This window comes from Dromaius novaehollandiae, chromosome 19 (genome assembly GCF_036370855.1).
Source record: "Dromaius novaehollandiae isolate bDroNov1 chromosome 19, bDroNov1.hap1, whole genome shotgun sequence".
NCBI classification, from domain to species: Eukaryota; Metazoa; Chordata; class Aves; order Casuariiformes; family Dromaiidae; genus Dromaius; species Dromaius novaehollandiae.
The window spans coordinates 4835920-4860796 of NC_088116.1; the positions used below are offsets into that span (position 1 = coordinate 4835920).

The following is a 24877-nucleotide window of genomic DNA, read 5'->3' on the forward strand; positions in this document are numbered from 1 at the left end:
TCCATCAAATTTCAAGCGGTAATGACATGTTCTTGCTTTGATGCCGGGCTAATAGACCACCTCAGGCTCTGTGTAAATTAGTTAATGTTTCCTTCTGCAAAGCTGGCGTTTTCCCCGCGTTACGGTGGCAGGTGCAAAACGTTCCTCGCCGAAGCATATGGCGAATCGCTGGAGCACGGCGAGCGCTGACGGGCTGCGAAGGACAGGGTTAAAGGAGCATGTTCTTTATGGTATTATATATGAGCGCAATGTTGATTTTACAGTTTTTTGGTAGCCTGAAATGCCTTAAAATTGCTGAGGAGGAAGTAGATATCTCAGAGGAAAAAAAAGTTATAAGGAAGATGGAGACGAAATAATTTCAGAAGGTGCTTAAGCAAAGTGGAAGTGGCCACGTTTAGGCAAACGGGCTAAAAAAGGGGCACGGATCAGTGTGTCTTGCATGGAAAAACAAACCTGTAGAGCAAAGTTTTCAGGCCAGCAGAATAAAAATAAAGGATTGTGTAGGGAAAGATAAGCTGTAAGTACTTGGTTACTGTAGCTTCAAAGATGCCTGATGGCGTTGCACATTTATTTGCTTGTCACGTTGCAGAAGAATTGTGGTTCTTTGTAGATACGTGGGAGCAAAACCTGGCCAAGTGACGCCGGTGGCCACCTTTCTGTCCGGGCAGGATTTCATTCCCACTCTTTAACTGCTTTTATTTCCCGTAAATAATCCCTGCTAGAGATGCAGAGCATTTTTAAGGGAGGGTTTATTACTGAGTGCATAATTGCAATGCATTAATAAACCAGTAGCCAAACCAAATACCTACCCCTTTCCAGCTCTGTTCCAGCCTTCCCATTTAGTTCTTCTTTCCCTCTTTCTGGTGCTGTTTGAAAGCACTGCAAAGCTGTGCATCCTCCCGGGAGCACGGGGATAGAATATTTCCCTGACTGAGCTTCCAAACACACAGAAAAAAGCACAATGCATCTGCTTTTAGTTTCCCCTGCCTGTGGCTTAGTCGAAAATGAACCCTAGGGAAATATGTGCACGGCACCGAGGTTGCGCATCGTTTTTAGCAGACGCTGGGCAGCAAACTCCGGGGTGCCAGGCTGCAAAGTTCACGTGCCTGCGATGGAGCGCAGCGAGGTCGGCAGTCAGCGGCATGCGGCGGTTCTCGGGTGCTACCAGCCTAGGCAGGAATTTCCATCAGCTGATGAAAAACCCTTTAAATCCTCCGCCTTGTTGCCGAGTCGCTCGTGCTGCAGTCCGGCGCTGCAGCTGAGGCCTCCACGGAAAAGCGGGGATTTCTTAGCTCGAAAGCGGTGACGTGCCCGAGAAGGAAAGGCACCAGGGACACACTAAAGGCACCAAATGAACAAAACATGTATTAGCATCACGGCTTCTAGTCCTTCGCCTTTCCCATGTGCGCATTTAACAGGCAGATGTGAGCCGCCTGCTCTGAATAAGATACTTCCAAGTAGCATAAGAGGGAGAAGAGGTGCCCCCATCCCGGCGCTGGGCCGAAACCTGCTCTTCCTTTCTTAGAAAGTGACTCAGGCCAACGGCAGCTTCTGGCCCCGCTGGCTGCCGCCTGGGCTTGGGGCTCGGGGCTCGTCCTGCCCTGGTGCACATCAGCTCCTCCAGCGCAAATCGCTGCTGCCGGATTAATCAGGGGTCGGCGGGGAAATGCTCTTGCCGCCCGTATTTTGCGACCGTGAAGCGCCCCTCGGGTCCTGCGCTTGCTCCAGCATGCGGAAAACGCAGAGCGAGTTGTGCAAAACGCGCCGCGTTCGTTAGCCGCATTTCGCCGTGTGGCTTTCAGTAGCGGCGTAACTCCGCATCCCGAGAAGACAAACGACGTAATTAAGTTCATTTTTCCGCGCTGCCCCATAGACGTTACTGACTCCAGCACTCACACGCAGGCGGACGGAGGCACCGGCTGACTTTGCCGCCCCGGGAGGAGGCTCCCGCCGGGGCCGGGGCCGGAGCCGGGCAGCCGCAGCGCCCGCGCAGAGGTCGGTCTGCTGCCGGAGGGCAGAGCCCTGGTCCTTCCCTGGCGCCCGCGTCGGCGCGAGAGAGACCCGTCTTCAGTTTCTCTAGGTATTTAGATGAATTTCCAGTGCTCGTGCCCCTGTCTATGGTTTGGGGCCTTAAGGAGTTTGTTTCTTAAGAAAGATCAATGCATATTTTACATAAACATTTCAGCTCTCCTTCGAAGTCTCCAAAGTAAATAAATTCCAGTGCCAGATGATCCATAGCAGCACTAGTCCCGATATTAATAAAACAAAGGGAATAATACAGATGTCCTTGAGAGGAGCTGTTTCTTACAGAGATAAGAGGGTGATTAATGGAAAATTTGTTCTTGCCAGAGGTGGCTATCGAGTGTAAGTAAATAAATGGTATGGGCCCGTTCCTACCTCCCATAAATACCGTTTCTGGTAATAGGAAGCCGTACCACTGCTGGCTGTTCGGAGTTAGGAGCCTGAAAACCTCCCTGCCCCTCAGGTTATTCTGCTGATGATGCCATTTACTATCATGCCACAGGACAAACAAATGGCCAAATGGCATGGCAACCGATTGAATTTAGCTCTAAAATAATTTCCAGGATAGGGTATTATTTCGTGACGGTGTCGCGGCACCTGGCTGCGTTAGGCAGAGCGCTGAACCTCGCGAAATGGCATCGCCTTTTGGAGCCGGGCTTTGAGCGCGATGGAGCCTGGGACAGAGCAGTGCGGTGATGCCCCGCGGTGCCGCGACTCGCACCCTGCCCGCGCCCGCCTGAGGTTACCCCCGAGGCAGAGCGGCTTTTCATGCTACCTTTACTGGAGATGCAAAAAACCCTCCCCCAGACATTCAACTGCCCCTGCAGTTTATTTATGGCCTTTGTATTTCATGGTCCGAATGCGTTAACTCGGTTATTCTGTCAGGAAATATAAATGATGATCATTTGTTAGCTGCAGCACTTGAATAATTGTATCGAAGAGTAATAAATTTATTGGAGGGATATATTAACCTCGCAAGGTAATTCATTAAATCCTTGAAGTGCATTAACGAAGGAGGACGTGCGGGCCCTTTCGGTGTGGCTGAAGACGGAAACTTGTGCAGCGGGGCCAGCCTGAGGCCAGCGATCGGCTATCCCGAAACACGTTTTATTCAGCTGCTCATTTGGGGCATTTCTGCCAGTCCTGCGGACTGCTGCGGGAGGAACCAGCCCTGTCTGAGGATTCGCACCTGCGACGACCCGCAGCATCGCCAGGCAGCTTTCGGCGACCCCGCAGCGACAATCCCATCCCCTGTTCGCAGTGCAATGTGCGAGTCCGAGCCACCCGTCTGCAGCACCGCAGAGCCTGCCGGCACCCCGGCAGCGTTCCTCGCCCCGGGGGGACGCAGCCCCCCGCGCGGCGCCTGGGCCGGAGAAGGAGGGGAGCCCTGGAGCGGACGGTGATTTCCGACATTACTCGTGGCGCTGCTGATTTACGGCGCGCTGGAATCGGGAGCGTGAAATGAGGGCTGTTACCGAACTGGTTTTATGACCAGGTGGCAGTACGGCTGCTTCTCCTGAGTGATGACATTCACAAGGCCAGGACATCCGAGGAGTAGAAATCTCCGGCTTTGACCCCTCTGTCAAAGAGTTTTTATTAGGAAGTATGAAAACGAGCAATTTGTGTCTTCCTGGTAATTCCCGTGCCCTGGGAAAACCAAAGCTAGTCTTTGTAGCTTGGATCAATTAGGAGGAGGATGTAGGATGATGCCTCTTTTGTTGCAGGTGTGTATTTTTCGTGGTAGCATTCCCTATAAAATGCTCTGCTGTCAGGGTTTCTAATCACCTCTCAGCCATCTATGCAAAACAGCCGCCTCTGCAAGAAGGAACGGCTGTGACACCCCGGAGCTTGGGGACTGCCGGGACGCGAGGCGCGGCGGGAGCGCAGGGAGACGCGAGCATCTTTCCGAGGCACCACGACTGCCGCCGGCACGGCGCGGCTCGGCTCGGTTCAGCTGCCAGCAAGCGAGGCTCAGCGGCGTGGGAGACAACATGCAGAATGTATAAAGTCAGAATAAATTCGCCGTACAGTGCCTGCACAATAAGGCCACTTCTGATGTAGAGCTAGTATTTAATGGCTCCCAGTTTCATTATAAATTCTGTTTTCCTGAACGTCTGCTCTTCTTAAATTGCGAGTCTTGGGAGAGGAAAAACCTGATTTAAAACAGCCCTGCGAAGCGAGCAGGTGGGGGAGAGAAGGGAGCAAATGTGTCATGCCAAATGATGACATTTCAGGTGAGCTACGCATCGCTGCCCGTCTTTTGGACCTCATCCCCCGCCCTAAATAGCTATTTAGGAACTTGGAATTGACAGGCAGAGCAAGAGCCAAGCCTTGCCGTAGGCTGGGCAGAATGTCACTTCCCAGCCGAGCCGGCTCCTGGGGAGAGACCGCGTGCTACGGGGGAAAGTGTCTGCTCCCTCGCTGCCTCCGGCTGCGCACCGGCCCACGCTGCTGCCCCTCCTTGCTAGCGAATGTGTCAGATGGCGAGTTGGAGCTGCACTTGCGCTTTGCCAAAAAAATCACAAGAAGAAATATTAATTAATTTTTCAGTCGGCACTTTCATTCCCTGCCTGCGCTGGGAGAACGTGGTGAAAGCTGGCACGGGTAGGTAAAACCCAAAGAAAAGCAAAGCATTTGCCTCCTTTATTTCTATTAGTAGAAATGGAGCTGAGCAGTTAAGCAATGTGCATTGCTTGGAAAATGTGCACCGTATTATTTTTGCCTAAAACAGAGCAAGTAAAAGATGCACTTTTTATTAGCACTTCTTAACTGTTGAATAAAATGTAGCACAGAGATGAGGGAAAACTGGCACCTTGCAGGCACAATACATTCTGAACACGCTGCTCTCGCCTAAAAGATACCAGCACTTGAACAAGTCAATATTATAGTATTTGTCTGCTTCTGTGCTTGCTGTTCTGAAAAAGCTAAAGTGAGCATGACTTATCTAATGTCCAAAAAGTTAAATAGAAAATATATATAATTATTGAAGCAACACAAAAAGAAAATTGTAAAGGCTTCCAAATTAGAGTGCATCTGACAGTCCCCATTTCTTAGCTCCCTGATTCTTGTAAAATTTTGTGTAACACAGTTTACTGTTTTGAGACACTTTAGCGCTTGTCTCTCCCTTTTACAGTCAGCTAAATAGGCTGTATGTCTTCTAACCTTGCAGATGACAAAGTGCACTCCTTCACCACAGACCACACAGCGCTAGATCATTTCAGCCTTTTTGAGTATATGACATGCAACTCTATAACTGCATGATTAGGCCCATAGATTACCAGATTACATCTATAAATCTTCACCATAGCCAGCACTGACTTGGCAGAAACAGTGAAGTTTCATCATTTGTTCTCATGTAGAAAACACGCTGGGAAACGCAGCCTCAAAGGTCACCGGGATGGCATTTCCTTTGGCGGCCCTTAATAAACTTGCAGCTAATGCAGCAGTTACCAAACCCAATTACTTGTACGTTGGCTTCAGAGAATTGCTCTTCCACAGTCCGGATAGTTAGATTTCACTCCCTTTGGTTAAAGAAGTGGGACAGATTTAGCTATTTGTGCAATTGTTAGACAGTTCTGAACCACTGTTAGCCTATTTGTGCAATAAGGGCCTGTCTGAACGAGGAAGTTGTGCCAGCAGAACTCAAATGAGTATTTAAGTGGTCCTAAAAAGCTGTGTACAAACAAAGATGTGTGGGTGCTCTTCTGTGTTAGTTTTATTTAAATAATCTGTTGCTAATGAACTTCAGCTAAATCCAGATAAACTGGAATGCTGCAGTAACACTGTCCAGCCTTTTGCATACATGTATTTCCCAGCAGTTCTGCACACGTACGTATATAAAAATACCAATTCCTGTATCTGATGCAGTAACTTAGCTTGTGAGCTGCAGTCACATATTTGGCGTTTATTTAATCATAGAGTTTGGAGACATTATACAAACTAGTACATTTTCTTTGTTAGCTAACAAAGGGTTTTGACAGGCTCTATAGCTTTCTTTATCACCACATTTATACTGTAGCTGTTAAACGCTACCTTGTGAGTTGCACCATTTAGACAAGCTAGAAAAAAACCTGGCATAATCTTCTACTTATTTGGCAACGGTCCAGGACTGATACATGTTCTTCAAATCACAACATGACTGAAATGAAGCCAACAGAATAATTTTTTACAAAAGAAGAGAGCTAAACTGTAATATGTCAGAAATGGCTGTAGCATTACTCGTTCCAGCTCTTTGTTCGGTTACAAAGGAAGATAGATGCATTTTTGAGACCAAATATGCGGGTGTTATTATCCCTTCTCCCTGCTCTCCATTTCCCTTGGAGGGAATAATTGCAGGGGCTGCTTTCAGGAGCCCAAGCTGTGTGTGCCTGACCTGCACTGCTAGTCATCTCGCAGAAACCAAGGGCATTTAATAGCAGCACCTGTGTCTCATCCCTCCAAAGTTTCCCTTTCATAACAGCAGGATTTAGTCTGGTTTTGTTTTATCTTTGAAAAGTCACTTTCCTGTGCATTGTATTTACGCTCAATTGACATTTAAAATGCTGCCTGCTGATTTTGGGTGCATTTCAGCTTTCATCAAAATTACCTGAAGTAATTTGTCCTTTTCTGAAGTAGCCGCGGAGGATCAGTAATTTGCCTATCACCCAAAATTCTGTCCTGCCTCTTGTTTCCTGCACTTGTGTGCAAATATTACCGTGGAGAGCAACTGTGCTTTGATCTTATTTGGCATTGCCTTTAGGGGAGCTTGTACCACCTGTGTCCAAAATGTCCTAAATATGGTAGCTTTCCAGACATGCTACAAAAACACACGCTTGGGAAGGGAGTGCTGGAAATTACTGAGCGCAGGCCAGGCAGTGCGGGAGAGCGAGAGGTGCTGTTCTTGTCGCTGCCTGGCTGAGTTACCGCCTGAAGGGTTTCCCTGGTGCTGCTCAGATGTTAGCTGCGCTCCTGGCTTTGCATTAGGGTGTCTGTGCTTTTGATCAGCATCTGCCTTCCTATTTGAAATGATAGAAATAAAATCAAATAAACATAAGGAAAGCTTAAGAAAAGCTAGTAAAATGATTAGAAAATGCTGTGTAAACCTGAAAGGAAATGTGTTTTTCAAAGTCAACTGAGTGTGCATGAGAAGAACCACCAGGTCTGAGGAGAGCAAGAATGGATTTTATGTGAGAGGAAACCTCCTGATGAGATGAGTGAGAAAGTATAGCTGACTGCTTTGGTAGATTAAGCTCTGTCAATAAAAATGTTCCAGGAAGAGATAAAACTGTGATAATCTGTAATAGGGCTGGAAGAATACTCTTGCTCGCCTACGATTCAGCCCTAATTCTACTGATTGGCTGACATGTCCCACAATTTCCAATTAATTCATCACAGTCACGAGTGTCAGGAATATAATATACTGCCAAAATAAGCAAATTAAAATTCTAAGACAAACTAATCTTCTTACTGTAGGTATTTTCAGGAAGATAATTCAGGCACACAGCATATTTTGCTACCTGTGGCTTCAGCAGTTTTTTTGTAACAAGTAGACTTTTAATTAGAAATCCCTAACATCATGTGCTATTTGGAAACCCTTGCAGCTCTGTTATGTCAATTTTATTTTACATGCGCATTTGGGTACGGAAGGAAGTGAAACAGAAATGTGATTTTTTTCCAGAAGTACCTTTTGCTGTTACCTCTTGCCAAGGCCATAACCCATATTCGCTCTTTTGCCTTTGAAGCCGCAGCGCCAGTGACTTAGCTGGACTAGAGACAGATCCCCACGCTGCCCGTGGTCGTCTGTTCCTCGGGGGCCCTGAGCAGTGCCGTTTCCTAACGTAGCCTCTCCTAGTCTGCATTAGAAGGGGTCCTGTGTGAAACTTGAGTTGATTTTAAAATTCCTTCCATAGAAGAAAATGACTATCCTATTCCCTGAATTCACCTCTCACTTTTGTGGAGTTCCTTTCATGGCTTAATAGGATAAAACTAACCTCAAAGCAATAAGCAAAAGTAGGCCATTGCTTTTTCAAATACATTTATTTTTAAAATTGTCAGCAGTTCTATTCCAAGCATTTTCACATCCAGTCCAGGCAGCTGACTCCCTGATGAATCTTTGTTTCAGCCAGTAGATTCATAAGTGTATCTTCAATCCTGATAAATCACAAATGCAGCAAAGTATAAATAGAGACCTCAAGTTTACTGGACGGCTTGGCATTGCTCAGAACAGAGCCTGCGTGTTGTCCGCCCTGTCCATGAGTTATTAGCCCCATGCAGAGATATGCAGAGAATCACTCCATCGAGAGGGCTCTCAATTTAGGGATTCCATGGGGAGGCTCAATACTGGCTCCCAGCTCCAAGGATATAGAAAGTAGACGGTCATTGGTCTGACTGACAGGGCACACATCGTCTAAACATATTAGCAAATACAATAAAATAAAATAATCCCCCCCCCCAGTTCTTTTTGATCTCTGTCACATTTATGGTCCATTTTTGGATCTCCATCCTCAGTTCTCAGAGTTCAAACATTAGTTACAGTGCCTTTCATTATAAAATACCAAAGGTACAGATTCTCCTGGTTACTGTTTTCATTAAGGAATGTAAAAAGCACAATCCTACACTAAAAAGAAGTTATCATTCCTTTTGTATTAATTCAGTAGTGTTTTGGCAGTCTAAAAAGGGGAGGGAAGTCACAGAGGGCTAGGCTGTATTTTAGAAAAGAGATGGCCTAAATGTGGATCATTGTTCAGGTATATTCTGAGAATTAACTGCGAAAATAGCCTTACGGATCACCTACTCCAGGCCAGCTTTGCTACATTTTCTATTAAAATATCATCACTACAGACTCCAGCTGAAAGGCATCTGTTGCTGGATCACCTACTCCAGGCCAGCTTTGCTACATTTTCTATTAAAATATCATCACTACAGACTCCAGCTGAAAGGCATCTGTTGCTGGTATAGTCATGATGGCCAGGAATGCACAACAGGTGATGAATGCTCAGTTACAATTCCTGTTGATTATCCATATGTTAAATACACGAGGAAAATATTGAAAACTTACGATATCATTTTGCTACTGTCTTTCTTGGTAGCCAGTGAAAGGATGTTTGTGAACCTGGAATGGGAATCAGATTGGAAACCCTTCTGGGTTACTGTCCTAGTGATGTCACCAGATGCAGAAACAGAAAACTGTAAATATGCCCTGTGGAAATGGAGCATTTTGAGTGACAAGAAATATTTCATTTTTATGATCAATGATTCCTGATAATACTTAGTTTAATGATGATTAAGAGTTTATTCTTGCATAATTTGGATGGAAACCTGCTGGAAAAAAAAGATGGGTTTTCAGTACTGCCTTCTAAATGAGCAAATGCATGAAAAGACAATGTGAACAGGCAAGAGATTAATGCTGATGGAAATTATTTTCTTAACCTGTTGCACTTGTGGTTGCTAACTGTGGTTGCATAAGCTTAACTAGTTTTGTACTCCTGCCTCCCGTTACAGAAAACTGTCCAATTATTTCTGTTTTGTACCTTGAAAACTCCAGCAACCTTGGAGAAAGAAGTGGAGATGGGAATAGCCATTTGGGCGCTTTTGTGCATGGTATTTAAGAGAGTTGTACATTGGTGCCCTCTACACACATGCTAGGGAACTGCAAACCACTACTTCAGGAGCTTAGTGAAATGAATGAACCAGTGCAATGATAGAGAGTTACAGTTTATTGGATTTTAAAATAGCAAAAATCGCTATTTTTCCCTGAGTAGAAGTGACATTAATTCATTACTATTATCATGAATCGTTTAAAACTTTTTGTACAAAATGCCCAGTTTCCCATGCAAAGTGCCTTCCTAATATTCTCTTATTCCTATTAATTACTTTCTTTAGAAATTGACAAATTCAGGAGCCTACTTTTTTTTTAAAAAAAGAGGAAAGCCACCTTTCTAAAGCTGTGGGCCAGCACACGGAGCGAGAGCACAGCCCCATGGTACTGCCTCGGCTACCAAGCCCCGCTGAGGAGCAGCTGCCAGGTACTGCCTGGCTGTGGGACACCAGCAAAGCAAAGAGGAAGAGCGAGGAAGAGGGTGAGAGTGTAGCTGCTTGGGAGGGCAGAAGATTAGAAAGTCGAAATAAAAAGTAACTTACAGCTGAACTGATGCACGTGGACTTGGCTAGAAACCACCTCGCCGTCAGCAATGGCTGTGACTTACTGGTGAGACCACGAGTGATGAGGTCCTCGTGATAACACATACCGCGCGTCAGTGCTGAAACGAAAGAAGGCATGTTTTTAACAATATCCAGGGATATGAGTGTCAACAGTGTGAGGAACCAAATAATTAGTCAAACCATGTTAAGGAAAGAAATCCAACTATTTTACCAGCAAATCCTCTCTACACTCGATCTGCTTCCCACTGCAGAATAGGCCCAAATCTGTTGTCTAGCTTTCTGACCATCTTGTATGACAGGGGGTTATACTACATGTAATGGTGACACACGTTCACTGCCATACTCTGACACCTTTTAAAGTGATGCTTGCTGCTGGAAAGCGGTGCAGAGGGCTGAGCGTTATACGAAGAGCCCAAACGGAGCCCCACTGCCCCTTTGTGCGGCTCCCCACTAAAGCCCCGCCGACAGACAGCACCATTACGCAGTCATTAGCACCACGGCTGCAAGCTTGGCTTCTGCGGATAATAACGGGCCATTCAGTATTTTGAGCCTTTGTAAGAAAGAGGGCACCTAAATGAGAATAATGAGGTCATTCTATGACATGCCTGAGGATATAAAATCCTGGGTAACTTTTTAGCCTGTTTGATATGTGAACACATTGCATTCTACTGTGACAGATTATTTCTAGCCTTCAAAAAAACAATCTTCTTCCATTAAATCCAACTGTAAAACATCAGCACCAAGTGGTAATCAAAACACTGGTTGTCACTGTAAAGCACAACCTTCAGATTAATTCCGTGCTACCCAATTGAAAAGAAAACGTCTATATGGACAGATATATGAGGTAGAGCAAGGGTTTGAGAAAGTGTCAGAAAAATACCAAATTTTAACAGTTAACAAAGTTTTAAAAGGATTATGATAAAATTACTGCTTACATTTCTGCATAATGTTTTGTTTTGCAGAATGAGATGTGTGGACTATTTTGGCTTTGAATAGATGAACAAACTGAAATTTAAATTTTAGAGCTGCTTCTTGCTTAGAACAGTTGCTGTTTCTCTTAAAACTGGCTCAGCTTCTTTCACAAATCGGCCCAACATTTTACAGAAGGTTTTGCACCGCGGGGCTATTTCAGGAGTCTTCGTGCAGCGCGAAGCTCTTGTGCAGCTGCTGTTGGAGCACGGCCATGCTGTGTATCCAGTTTCCATCGCAGTCTCTTGTTCTGCTTCTTAGCTGCAGTAGCCCACGAGTGAATGCTACAGCACATGTAGGCCTAGGGATGAACATGGTTTATTGCTCAACTTCAGTGGTTTAAACACACACAGACTTTCCAACAAGAAAAGTCTCTGCTCCTGGTTGTTCTCCAAGGTTGCTTCCGTGTGTTTCTGCCTGCGGCGGTGGCGCTCGGGGGGTCTCCGGGGCGCACAGCAGTGCCACGCGGCTTTCAGGCTGAGCTAGTGCACAGCGGGCACGTGCCGGTCCTGGTGCTTTTTCTTCCTTTGTGGAAGCTCGGTGACCTTTGCTAGACTAGATATTTGTGTGCGTCTAGTTTAGCTTCGTTTTCAGTTTTGTATTGTTTTCAGTGGTCTAATGCATGTGTAGTTACGAAAGTTCTGCACAATATACACCTTTATTCTGCGTATTTAGCTTCAGCTTGAGCCAAGATGCTGAAGACAGGCTTCTCTGCTTTTAATGGCAGAGTAGTATAGTAGTAGCATTGTTTTTTAAAAGACATTAACTCAGTGGTTCCATGTATACTAGAAGGAAAGGTTTTATTCAAATTATGCAAGGACTTTACAAGCTGAGTGTGTTAAACTTTTTCACTTTGAGCAGGCTACAAGCTTATTAATTTTTTTTTTTAATTAAGAAAAGATTAATAAGTGGTTGCCCATTTTAGTGGATACTTTTTAGATTAAACCTCTCCAATATTATAATTAAAGTCATATGCACATGCCCTACCTGAAAGGCAATTCAGGTTTGCAATTGCAAATGCAGAGAACAGCATGTAGTGTTTGTTTTATCATCTTAATATTTCATTAAATATTTGCTGACTATGAATTAGCTACCACTTTGAACATAACAGGTAATTCTAATTACCATTATTCTTGAATTACTAACAATCCAGTCCAAATTTGAACCAAATGGTATTCTGGAAGAATGGGGGTGTGTGAACTGCTTCATCGTATCTTTTTGATATATAAAATCGAGCCTTTTAAAATGCAGTAGAGATTTTAAATGCGGTGGTAATTCATTAACACAAAGAACACAAAAGATGGTTTCTCAGCGCTCCTCTTCTCTCAAACAAGGGGTATACACAGTGGCTGGGACTGCATAACTCTTCCGATCAGCCCAGCTCAGCTGCTCTTCACTTCACAGGTGGACAAAAACAGGCTCTGAGAATTGTACCTAGAGTATTTTGCTGCATCTGTATCGTTGCCATGACTTTTAGCTTGGGCGGACAAATTACTTATTTTCAAAGCTGGAAAAACAGTTCTGCTGAAGTTCATTAAAATAATTGCATAAACCGTGATATTTAAATATAAAATACAGACTGTGTAATTGCAGGAGGCAGGTCCAGCTCTCCAACACTGAGAGATGGCATAAGCTTTGCTTGTATTTTGGACATACTTCCTCATTATATGCTGAATTACTCTACTACTGTATTTGGCTAGAAGGACTAAAAACCTTGACTCACTGGTAGGGCTTTCCTGTTACTTTAATGTTTTTGTGCCTTTACTTAATGAAACTTCAGATTTTTATGCAATATCTTGTTATATTTAGTGTGTGTTTTTTTATAGCCCAAGCTGTCAAAATGATATGGGAACTTTAGGTTGGAATTTTTTTCTTATCCTCAAGTTTACAGAGAAAACTCCACAAAAATACTCTCTGAAAGGCTCAAATGCTAAAAGGCAATTAAAAAGAACACTGACTGTATTGTTTTTCATCTCACGATCTTTGGGCCAAACACAGGATTGTTTTTAACAATTTAAGTCTGTTATACTGAGAATAATGAAAAAATGCTTATATTATTAGAACCTAATTAACAGAATCTGAAAAACTACGTTGAAACCCTTCACTGAAAGTTTTTATTTGGCTGAACAAAGTAATAGTTTCTCACAAGTGCAAAAATGCTATTCAGAAGAAAATCAAGCTGTTTTAGAACCTGCAAAGTTAGCAATTCTTCTCCTCTGGAGTCCATCACATTTGAAACATCTTATTTTGTAAATGGCTGTATAATTTGGACTACAACATTTTTGAAGTTATGTAACAGGCAGCAATCCTCATGAAAATAATCTCTATGCCAACTTGCTGTCATGTTATGACATTGCTGTCCATAGGAGGTAATTATGAAAGGGAAGATATTCTGAGACAAATCATAGGTGCTTTTTTAAGCTTTGACTTTTTCCATCATTTGTAATATAACATACATTTGCCTTTCTAAAATAAACACTTTTTTTTTCCAAGGAACTAAGTGCTCAATAATAATTACTGTTTTTTTCCTCCTCTCTAGTGTTCATAATGGCTTCTGGGCTTTTGGTTTATCCTTTTGGTTTCAACTCTGCTACTGTGAAGAGATTCTGTGAAAATTCAGACATCTACTATGCAGGAGACTGCCAGATTGGATGGGGGTATATGCTGGCAATTGTTGGGGTCATGCTGTCTGTCTTTTTACCATTCTTTGCAAAATATGCACCAAAAGAGCACATATCTCCAACTCCAATACCTACTATTTTATAGTATTTTATTATTGTTTAAGAATAGAACATCCCTGTCTACAGGCAATGGGCAGAAATTATTATAGCACTTCCATTTAGCTGTATGGCTAAAGAAAAAAAGGAGATGGGGAGAGAAGGTCAGATACACAAAGACCAAAAGTGCATTGATAGTCTTCCGTAAGTATGAGTAGCGAACACTCTGGAATTGAACTAAGATTAATCAGCAGCCTTTATACTGCTCTAAACATATACTGGCATAATGCCTTAGACAAAAAAAAAATCTGTTTATCCTCAATACATCTGTCTACCTCCCAAACAGTTTCTTTTGTGTCTCAAAACCTTAAGTCTTCTAAAAGCTTCGATTCACTTTTTATATATTATTAAATGTCAAAACTTTTATGAACCCAATAATTTTAAAACCAATAATATTTTGTTATGATTACTTTGATTAGTGAAAAAAAGCCTGCTAGTAGCTGTGGCCTAAAATTAAGCTTGATACCTAAAAAAGAATTGTATACAAGCAAAAAGTTTCTTTTTAATCTATATGTTTTAGTAGTACCTGCATATTGTAAGTCGTAGGCACACTTTTTTAATATTGAGCTGATATTCAAGATATAAAGTCATCTTCACGGAGACTTGCATAAGTTTTAGATGACTTTTTGTCAGAAAGAGATCTGACTACTTCCAAAGGCTCAATGATGATCTGTTTAACAACGGGAAAAAAAAGTGATAAGAATTTGTTTTACCTATTTCTCTAGATTGTAATTTTATGTGCAATTTTACAAAATCATTTGAACTATGACAACTGTAGGTTTTGGTTTTTGTTGGATGCTTTTTAAGGCTGGAAAAGCAAATACTTTGTTAAAAAACATATGTGCCCAAAGGCCCTTTGATGGAGTGACAATACAAGTGAGAACAGACTGGATTCTGATATTTCCATTCCTATTGAATGGCCCATTATCCTAACTAAAACGACTGTGAAGTGAAATGCTACTTAACATGAATAAGAATCTGATGCTATGTCAGAACAAGAAAATGGCCATATTTCATGGGTATTTGTGAAATTTCTTAAGTCTAATTGACAGAATAGCATTTGGATTCATTACTATCACAGATTGAAATAAGTGCACTTTTGATTGCCTTATGCAAAAGAAACATTAGATTCTAATCTCACTCCACTCTTGTTTTTCATTTAAAATAAAAATTGAATCCTAATCCTATTCTCATTTTACTACATAATCTTTTATTTTCTATTATTTATTAATAAAGAAATAAACAGCATAGTTTATATTTAATTCAGAGCTGTACTTCTCAGTTTTGTATTTTGGCACAAACCAAGTGATCAAATTTATTATTCTTCACTTAGTTGAGCCCAACTAATTTGTGAATTTCCTTTTTTTTTTAATTAAAAGTGTACATGAAGGGACTGATAGAGAAATCTTGAGGATGTATAAGAAAATGCAAACAGAACAGACAGTTTTGTTTTAATACATGTCAAAGAGTTCTGCAGTCTTGTTTACATTCCTCCAGCTTCTGAACATCAATGGAATGTTATTATTTTCCAAAATAATTGTTTGTTGTTACATTTTCATGCACTCTAAAAGCAAGTTGTGCACATAAACTTATTCACTTCCATTACTAATCTTCTAAAATACAGATTTCAGAGTAGAAGTGAGTACTTTGAGAGAGAGAGAGCTATGTGTTTTTACCCACAGTAACTAAGGAATTAAATCTTCCACATATTTAATGAAATAGGTTGAAGGAATGTCTCTAAAGTAAAAAGAATAATTCCAGTCATTTCTTTATAGCAATGTACTTTTTAGTAATGTCTTACTTTTTTTAATGAATGGCTGAAATTGATAATTTTCATACAAAAATCAGAAAAGTGAGGAAAAATGAACAAAAAACAGGTAAAAAGAAAATCATAACTGCAATGTAGAGAGAGAAAGAGATGCAGGCTTTTCTTTCCTAACCAACCTGTGCCTTTACACTAGAACCATTATACAAGACAGGATCAATATGGTAAAAAAAAAAATCAACAACTGAAAAATGTTGAATAATGTGTAAAAACTGTATTATGTAGGGTTTTTTCTGTTTTGTGTAATGTTTACGATTGTTCACTTAATGTTTCACTGGAAAAAGTGATTTGTTAGTGTAAAATAGAAAACATTTTTAGCAAAGATCCAAATGCTTACTGACAGTAAAATTATGTTACATTTTTATTAATATCCGTAACATACCTAGTAGACATAAATGGCCCATTCCTGTCACTGCTTGTTAATCAACTTTCATATGTGCAAGACTGGAACCATCATTCATTCAATAGAATCAGGAGGACTACAACACTTGTGTGCTGCTGATTATGTGCACACTTGCTTGCAGGCCTGGTCCCATACTTCAAGCTTCCTTTGTGATTTTAACTTACTCTCGCAATGGAGTCTTACGATTTACAACACTGCTGTACCAAACCCTTTACTTTTTAAAACTTGATTTTTTTCTGCTTTGAACATTTTAAAGCTCTACTTGCTGTAACCTTCTTCACCTTTTATGAGTTAAACTAATGCCTCCATATGGAACTTTCTTTAATTTTTATATTTAAAGGAAATTGAGGATATGTATATGACATCTACAACTGGATAGATGAAACTGTCATGTAAAAGCCCATGTTCCGAATTAGTTTACCACAGAAGCTAGAGTTGATAAAATACATGATTCTAACAACAATTAGTTAAGCATATACTTTAGATCCTCAACTGGAACTTAAAGTGGGATATTGTTAACAATATGTTTTCTAACACTGACAGATCACTTTTCTTAATAAAGACTGTCTGCAAGTTAAATTGTGTAAAAGCGTTTTCTTGTTAAAAGTCAAACAATTTACTGGATCAGGTTCAAGTTTTATTCTAAATATATAATTTTTTAAGTGTAACTAAAGCTGTATTTTCCATTAATGTGTTTCTGCGTTGACTAGCTGACTCCTTTTTAGAATATTAACTGTTTTCTGTATTTGACTTGTTGGATACAATATTTCAATTATTTTAAATGTGAAATTTCCAATTGCCAACACTGTATAATAAAAAAAATCACACTGTTCAGTATTTTCTTGACTTTTTTTTTTGGTTTACCCCTGAAGTAGGGTAACAGTATAAGGGTAAAAGGAAATATAAACAGCAGGAATAATCTATGAAAGTTAATGTTTGAAGGCAAAGACACATAAACAAGAATCTGGTCCATCCATCATGAAAGATGGTCCCCTGGCAAGGGCAAGGAAGTTCTGTGTCACCTCTCCCCAAACTCCTCTGTGCCCTTAAGCAATTTTCCTACAGCTTCAGTGATCCATATACCTCCATCCACAAGAGATAACAGACAGAAGTGCTATGAATAGGATACTCCTTGCAATTTTCACAGTGAAAAAGGACCATAAAGGTTTTTTTTTTTTGATAAAATTGAGTAAAAAATCCATTCCATTACAAAGGATAGGACTTGGCTTCTCCTAGTTAAACAAGAACAGTTTGTATAAATAAGCTACTTACAATCAAGTTCAACATTTTTTATTCAGAATTTCTTCAATAAACTCTAATCAAGTAAGGAACAAAAAGCTGTTATTGCATTGATAACCAGCAAAGATAAACTCTGAAATGTAACGTGGAAACATCAAAACATTGTTATCAACATTTGTTGGATAATACAGCCTAGTAACATTTGAATTATTTAATAAGACTTTCAGTATTAGTTTTGGTAAATGCTTCAGGATGTCCAGCCTTTATGGGTAGTGATGAACTAAAGTAAGCTTTGGACAACCATTTCAACTGTTTTAAATTTCATTCATTGTTTTTACATATGCTGTCATCTCAACATCTGCAATTTTAACAAATTCTTGGAAGGCGTTTTGTTCTGGAATAGTTGCTGGTCTTACAGAGACGCACTTGAAAATGTTCCTTTTTGTGTCATAGTTTCCCATGCACCTGTGCACTCGACCTCTAATCAGTCTTGGAAGGTCCCGGTCCTTCATAATGAGCATAATAAACAAACAAACAAAAAATCACCTTTCTGATCTGAACAAAGCTTTAAAAATGTCTGGGGAATAAATGTTGTTAGTTATTAGTGGATTTCCAAAGACTACTTCAAATGCAGAAGGCATTTACCTCCATGCCAGCTTCTTTGCCATTATCAACTACTTAGGAGCTGAACTGAAACTCCCATCTACATCTTCAATATTTTTGGTAAAATAGAAGTCTAAGGCTGCTTAAATAGTGGCTGTATTACTGCTCTAGACCAGTTTGGGAGCAATACGGTATGTAAGTTTCCAGCTTTCCTTTTATACATTAACCTTCTCTTTTATTAGAATATGTACTATTAACTTCATAAAAGCCACCGCATTTAACTGTTGTCTGCAGTATGTGAGGATATGGAAATGCTTACAATTTCATAAAATACACATGGCAGACTCTCCTTTCCATCTCTCAGAAGAAAATTCTTTGCCCCATACGCTCCAGTTGTGACTGCAGAATCGAGTGTGCCTACGCCATTTAGCAAAAAATAGATTAGGATGTAAATACCAGTGCAGTACTAAATACAATATACAAATATATTGGGACAACATCTACTACACAAAAGCACTAAGATATGTATCAGCCTCAGCTTTCTACCACAACTCATGTTGGCAATACTGGAAGTTCCAATGCAAATTACGGACTTTACATAGTGAGTGACCAAATGTGGTTTTCATCACCATCACTATAAACCAAAGCAAAACAAAATTCTCTTAAAGCTTTGTTTATCCTCATATGCAAATCAACTTTACAAATATTTGCAGTCTTGTCAATATAGGAGTTTCCTGAGATCCCATTGTAACATATATTCTCATTCATTTTGATTTAAAGACTTCAGTCATTTCTGTCATCTCTGGTTATTTTCATTTTTCAGATAACATCAATTATAATGCAAAGTGAAGCCACTAAATGTCATCTACATTTAGAAGCACTCCAGGTTTGGACTGATTCCCAGATTAATTCTATTAAAAATTACTGTAAAACTGTACCTCCCTACAGAAGGCCTCTATTTAGTAGGAAAATTTATTGTAATACATATCAAAAAAGGAAAGAAAAGAAACAGGATAGAAAGAGTTTAAATACTGGAGGATCACTGTATTATTAATTTTGTTTCTATTTTGGTCACCTTTAATAGCTGAATGGATCTCCTAGCAGAAAAATTAAATGGCACTCATGCCAGTATTTTGGGTTTGAAAGTATTTCAGCTATTGTTCCTATAGTTAATAACACATTTTTTCTTGGTGGCTGTCCTACCATTATTAACAGTTATAGCACAATCTACCATGCTTACCTAAAACCTCAAATAATAGTGCAGTTTTGTAAGTATACTGACTCCAGTGCTTCATACTTTCAATGACTGCAGATATGATTCGCAAAGAATTCTGTTTAAGTTTTAATTGAGATGATGAAACTTCCTTTCAGAGAAAGATGAAAACTCCAGTTAGAAACACTTACAGATTTTTAAAAGGCAGACAGACATTTACATATTATGTTAAATATGCAATATTTACATTAACATTAGAATATTTTTTCAGACTGGACAAATAACGCCCTGTCAATTTATATGATCATGCTGGGGATTTTAGGTTATTATAACATAAAAATCTCAAATTTAAATTTTCAGAAACTTAAGGGTTTACTAAGACAGCTAGAATTGATAAAAGCCTCATCAATTTTCTTTCTCTTTACTGTTTTCCTCATTGCATCTTCATGTTAATTCTCTGCAGAAGTTTACCTGAATTTTGTCTTCTTGAACACAATCAAATTGTTTTTCATTCATTTTATTTTGCTGCATATTGTGGTTAAATTGATATGCCAGACTATGATCCTGAAGACTTCTTGATACAGTGTGAGGTTTCACTGGCCACTGTGCTTTAGATGAATATATTTGGCTTGTTTCTGTTGTTTTGATGTGCTGAGAAGAATTATGGTTACCAGGGTTTTTTTGCTGCTGAATAGGTTTCAAACTACTTGAAATGTTCTCAAACTTTTGAATAATTTCACTATCAGATATTAAATCTGTTCTGTTACTTAAAGGAGTATACACATTTCTGTTCCAACCTTTAGTATTGGTAGTCTTCTCTTCTGCCCTGCAGTGTAACATAATATATAATTCAATATTACAACACCTATTCTAAATACTCAGATAAGTAATGTGTCATTCTTTTAGATTAAAAAAAAAATCTGGCATATATTTAGACTCCAATAAACTGCACTCCAACAGACTCCACTTGAGTGTGCACTTAAACCTGTCCATATATAGGGCTGTAATTACACGCATTTAAATCCTGCTGAATTCATTAGGACTTTAAAACTTTCTTAATTACTGTCCTGCACAAGGGCTCTTTCCTGACGTAAGATTTACATGTCTTTTTTAACTTTAGAATAAAATAAGGAAAATTTCTTCTGAGCATGATATTTCTGAACTATCCTTCTACCACCATTACTGAAGAAACCATTTACAACAACCTCTAGTGCTGACTTTATGATTTTCCAGGTCTACATTATAAAAAGGAGGTCTAGAAATTGCTTCCATTTCCATTCCATTTTGCCTTAAAAGGCACTTCTTTGAAATATATTTACTCACACTCTCTTCTTGCCATTTGAAAATAACAGGAGGAAGGGAAGAGAGAAAAGGATAATTACAACATTACTGGAAGATTTTCTACCAGCTCTGGGCATCTGAGTCTGAAAGCTTTTGCTTGGTTTGCAAGACCATGCAATTCACAATTAAGCTTAGTTTTAACTGAATGTTCTGATATTTAATTGCCCCACTGCACACTGATAGAAACTTTTTTGAACTTATTGATAAGTAATTCCTGGAATTCTAATTCTGAGTATCTCTCCTAGCTGTCTGTTGATCCCCTTCCTTTCTAAAGCATTTATTTCTAAAGGTTCTGATTCAGCAAAGAGGCTTATGTATGTGCTTGAGTGTTTTGCTGATATGAAACCATCACAATAAAAAAACAAATATAGGTCGAAAGTGGGCAAAACTTCACTGCAAGCAAAGTGGAGTCTCAAAGACTTACTTTTTTTGTACTATGAAAATTAGAATTAGTAAAGTAGCTTATCTAGTTAATCTCAGACATGCCTGATACTTAAGCCATAACTCAGTAACATTTAAGAACAGCAAAATTCTATCAACTTTTATTGCAAGGTTGAATTTTAAGCCTGATAATGCAAAATATTAGGCCTAATTAATAGGCCTCAATAGGTACACTGGAAAGATACTCACTGATTTCACTAGGTATTGGCTCATAAGCAGAATTTAACCATTTAGGAGTACAGTAATAATCTGAGGATTAAAAGCGTCTTTCTGAATGCTACTATAATATAGCATGATACAGGATATATTTTCTTATGAGAATAGTTTTGGTTAAGGATAATCAAAACTACAGACTTTTTACCAACCTGAAGGCATACAAGTTTTTTCCAGTATTTGCTGAATTAGACTTTGATGCATTTTGTGATTTCGTAAGGGAAGGAGCCATCTGATGTTCTGTTTGACTTTGAAAGATAAAGTATCAGAGACATAGTACCAGCTTTATTGTAACAGAGACACATGAACTGTAGTTTATGAAACAAATAATAACCAAATAAAAATTAAAAAGCAAAATAATCTGCTTTTACATACCCATTGTTTGCTGCTTTCTGTAGTTCATCCACTTCTGGGTTTGCAATTCCCCAGCCTAATTCTCAAAAGAAAAAGGATTGCATATAGATACAAACTGAAAAGATTGAAAGGCAATAAGTATACTTAGGGCTCCTATCATTTATTTGCTTAATGTTCCACAAATAGTCTCATTCATTTAAAAAAAAAAAAAAAAGGAATCTGATCCTCTGATATCTGTAAATATAGGCCTTTTCTAGACGATGCTTAAATTACAAACATTAGACTTATTTCTTGTTACCAGAGAGACATTTCTGCTGTAAGTGAACCATAATAAACAATGAAAATAATAGAGAATTCTGAATTGTTCTTTCAAAGCACGATTTGGGGAACAGAAGTTCTCTTCTGGATTACAAAAAAGACATCTTATAAATGTTTCTTCTTGTAACACAGGCCTTGAATTTTGATTGAAATCAACCAAAAACAAAAGGTCAGAGTTCCAAGGGACTCCATTTAAATGCCAGCATGCTACTGCATTCTCTAACACACAAAGAGTCAACCTCCCTCTAGGCACAAAGTAAAAAGCTCTTTTGTACAGAGGAGAAAGAAACTTCCTGGAGGACATTTTTTACATAATGAACTTTTCAGCAATAATCATAAAGGAGGCATATAGTTCTTGATAGGATGATGTCTAATTTAATAAAATACATCATAAAGTTAACATTTAAGTGGATGTAGAGCCATTTAAAATACTTATCTTATTTACCCGATGATGTGGGAGAAAAGTCATAAGCCCGAGTCCCAGAACTGGTACAAGGCTCATTTTTAAGTGGATTTGAAGTGAGAGGCTGTCTGTTTCTTTTTTTCTGATTGAACAGAGGTACTGGCAGACAACCTAAAAAATTAAAATTCACATAATAGCATATCGGCAGCAAAAGGATACACAACCTATACTTAAATATGTAAATAATAATTATGTAATAATTTTATTATTTTACATTACCCAGAGGAGTGATATTCCCTAAAAAGGTAAGATAGACTGGCTACTGTCCTACAGAATTTATATGCCCTGACCTCTGTCTTGCAAATATTTCCCTCAGTTACTTTTCACTTGGTGACCAGTCCCCTGAATATATATATATATATATACACACACACACACACACACACATATATATATACACACACACACAAAAGCATAATGAGATGTAAACTGTAAGGTACAAAAGAATGAATGGTACCTGCTGTGCTACGAGTGGAAGTGTCAGTTAAACTCCTTTTCATATCTCTTTGTGTATCCTAATAAACAAGAATGTATTGCTTACTCCAAATTCACTGTATGACAGTTATATAAGTGGAGAAAGTAAACCAATCCATGCACTAAAGACATCCAATTTTGATGCAATGTTGTGACAATTTGTCTTAATTCTTTGTATACCCCACTGCATGCATCAATTTAGACAACATTTCTAACAGGCAGTCAAGTATCATGCAAACTGCTCTTTGTAGAGCAAGGGCCCAAATGATTACATTCCTGAAGTAAAAGTCATATTCTCTACATTCTTAAAAAAGATAAATGCTGTAAAAACACTGAATCCACTTCTGAATTTAAACATATATATATATTCAAATACAAGGAATATTTCTGAGTTCCTGAAAATACAGTATTAATAGAAAACAAGTACTTCACTTAAACACTGCTGCAAACTGTGATGGCAAGGTATATGGCTTTGAATGTAAAACTGATGATTTAACTATTCCGTGAAAAACAGCGTCACACTTCAAAAAATAAATTACTTTTCTGTATGTTATAGCATAGACCTAAAACTTTTAACCAATTGCCTCATATAAGACATTTTACATGACAGAAACCATTATTACCCACCAAATATTCTTTCATAACTATGAACAGAAAAAGTTTAATTAGCATGTTAGATACAGCTTGCTGCATTTGCTTTCTGATTAACCTGCTTCTAAAGTAAATGTCCATGTATTATTGTATACACTGAGGACACTACACAGTTTGAACGTTGTGTAGTATCAGTTGCTATTCTATCCAAGTTAGTTGTGTATACTTGCTTTTAATGGTATGTGACCACCACCACGTAATTGTGTATAGAAATAAAACATTGCCTCTACATTTATTTTGTTGATTCAGTAGTTAACCGCATGCAGCTATTAAGCATGTTGATCAGAATTAAACCCAAGTATCTATCACAGCTAGACTGGAAGAGCTGATCAATCTGCTCTTTCCTTCTGTGATATACATAAATTACATGTCTGACAACATTACAGCAGCTCCTGGTTCACTGGTGCGATGTAATTTACATTTAAACTGCTTTGGTGGCACAATAAAGCTTAATAGCCATCAGTAAGTAATATACTTGTAAAATAAAGCCTCATAAACATTTCAGTTTACGAAGCCAGCTTTGGCCTTGTATAGGATTTAGATTGACTTATTTTGCTTATTGCCTTTTCTTGAGGCTGAGTAAACAGAAAACAAAAGCTCAGAGCTAAACGTTGAGAAAAAAGCACATCTAAAGATGGGGAGTGGAGGATATCAGGGTAAACCTCCCCAGTTCTCAGACAGCAGCAGCACTCGGCGGCAGGCTAAAGGGAACGCTTTGCATCTCAAAGGATACGGCCGAGGGGAAGCCCGCCAAAAATTAACGGAAAAAACGGTCACCCCCTCACTCCCCGCTCTGCCTCCAGCGCGAGGCGGACAAGGGCGGGAAACCACCGCGCGCGCCCTCGCCTCGAACGCGGCGGCGCGGCGCCGCCCGCTGCTCGCGCAGCCGCCGTTGGGCGGCGGTTGGCGGGGGGGGGGGGGCGTGCCCGGCTGCCGGGGGCGGGAGCCGGGCGCTGCGGGCGGAGCTGCGCGACCCGGAACCGCCCGTGCGCGGCTGGGGAGAGCGGAGCGGGGAGGGTGCTTGGCGGGAGCCATGGACTGGTTGCCTGTAGGGTTCATTGAGTATCTCCCTACTCGTGGTAGTGGCGCACGTGGTGAGATATTTGCGGCTTCCAGAATACTGGACAAAAGCTGAATGTGTGAACACAAATGTGGATATAAATAAACGTATCTTAATTTTGCTCCTCGACCACTAGCTCTGGGCTGGGTTTTACCCACCACTGTTTTCAACCATTTAACTCCTGACTGGCTCCTGTGTAAAGTCTTAGCTCAAGGCAGGGTTTCAGCCTGTCATCTTGTTATAATCCCTTTTTCTTCAGCCAGTACCCGGGAAGGCTTCGGCTAGGCACTAGAGCATGCAGTGTTACTACATTTATGTATACCTTTGTGGTTTTGATACCCAGACTTTCTCTCATTTACCTTCTTTTATTAT

At 39.9% G+C, this 24877-nt stretch overlaps 2 protein-coding genes across 2 annotated transcripts in view; one reads left to right on the forward strand and one right to left on the reverse strand.

Moving 5' to 3' along the window:
- LHFPL7 (LHFPL tetraspan subfamily member 7) overlaps nt 1-16969 on the forward strand; it is a 33975-nt gene extending 17006 nt beyond the window's left edge. The window contains exon 3 of the mRNA XM_064523186.1: nt 13670-16969. Within this exon, the coding sequence (XP_064379256.1) occupies nt 13670-13896 (227 nt within the window). The 3' untranslated portion in view covers nt 13897-16969. The remainder of the gene's footprint in view (nt 1-13669) is intronic.
- A 440-nt stretch (nt 16970-17409) lies between these two features.
- On the reverse strand, nt 17410-22990 carry SPATA22 (spermatogenesis associated 22). The gene is made up of 8 exons (XM_026101445.2): nt 22778-22990; nt 22303-22431; nt 21561-21621; nt 21338-21433; nt 19662-20016; nt 19218-19341; nt 18297-18394; nt 17410-17880 (listed from the first exon to the last, which is right to left on the reverse strand). The coding sequence occupies exons 1-8, from the start codon at nt 22818-22820 to the stop codon at nt 17689-17691; spliced, it is 1098 nt and encodes a 365-aa protein (XP_025957230.2). The 5' UTR covers nt 22821-22990; the 3' UTR covers nt 17410-17688.
- Nucleotides 22991-24877: the final 1887 nt, after the last annotated feature.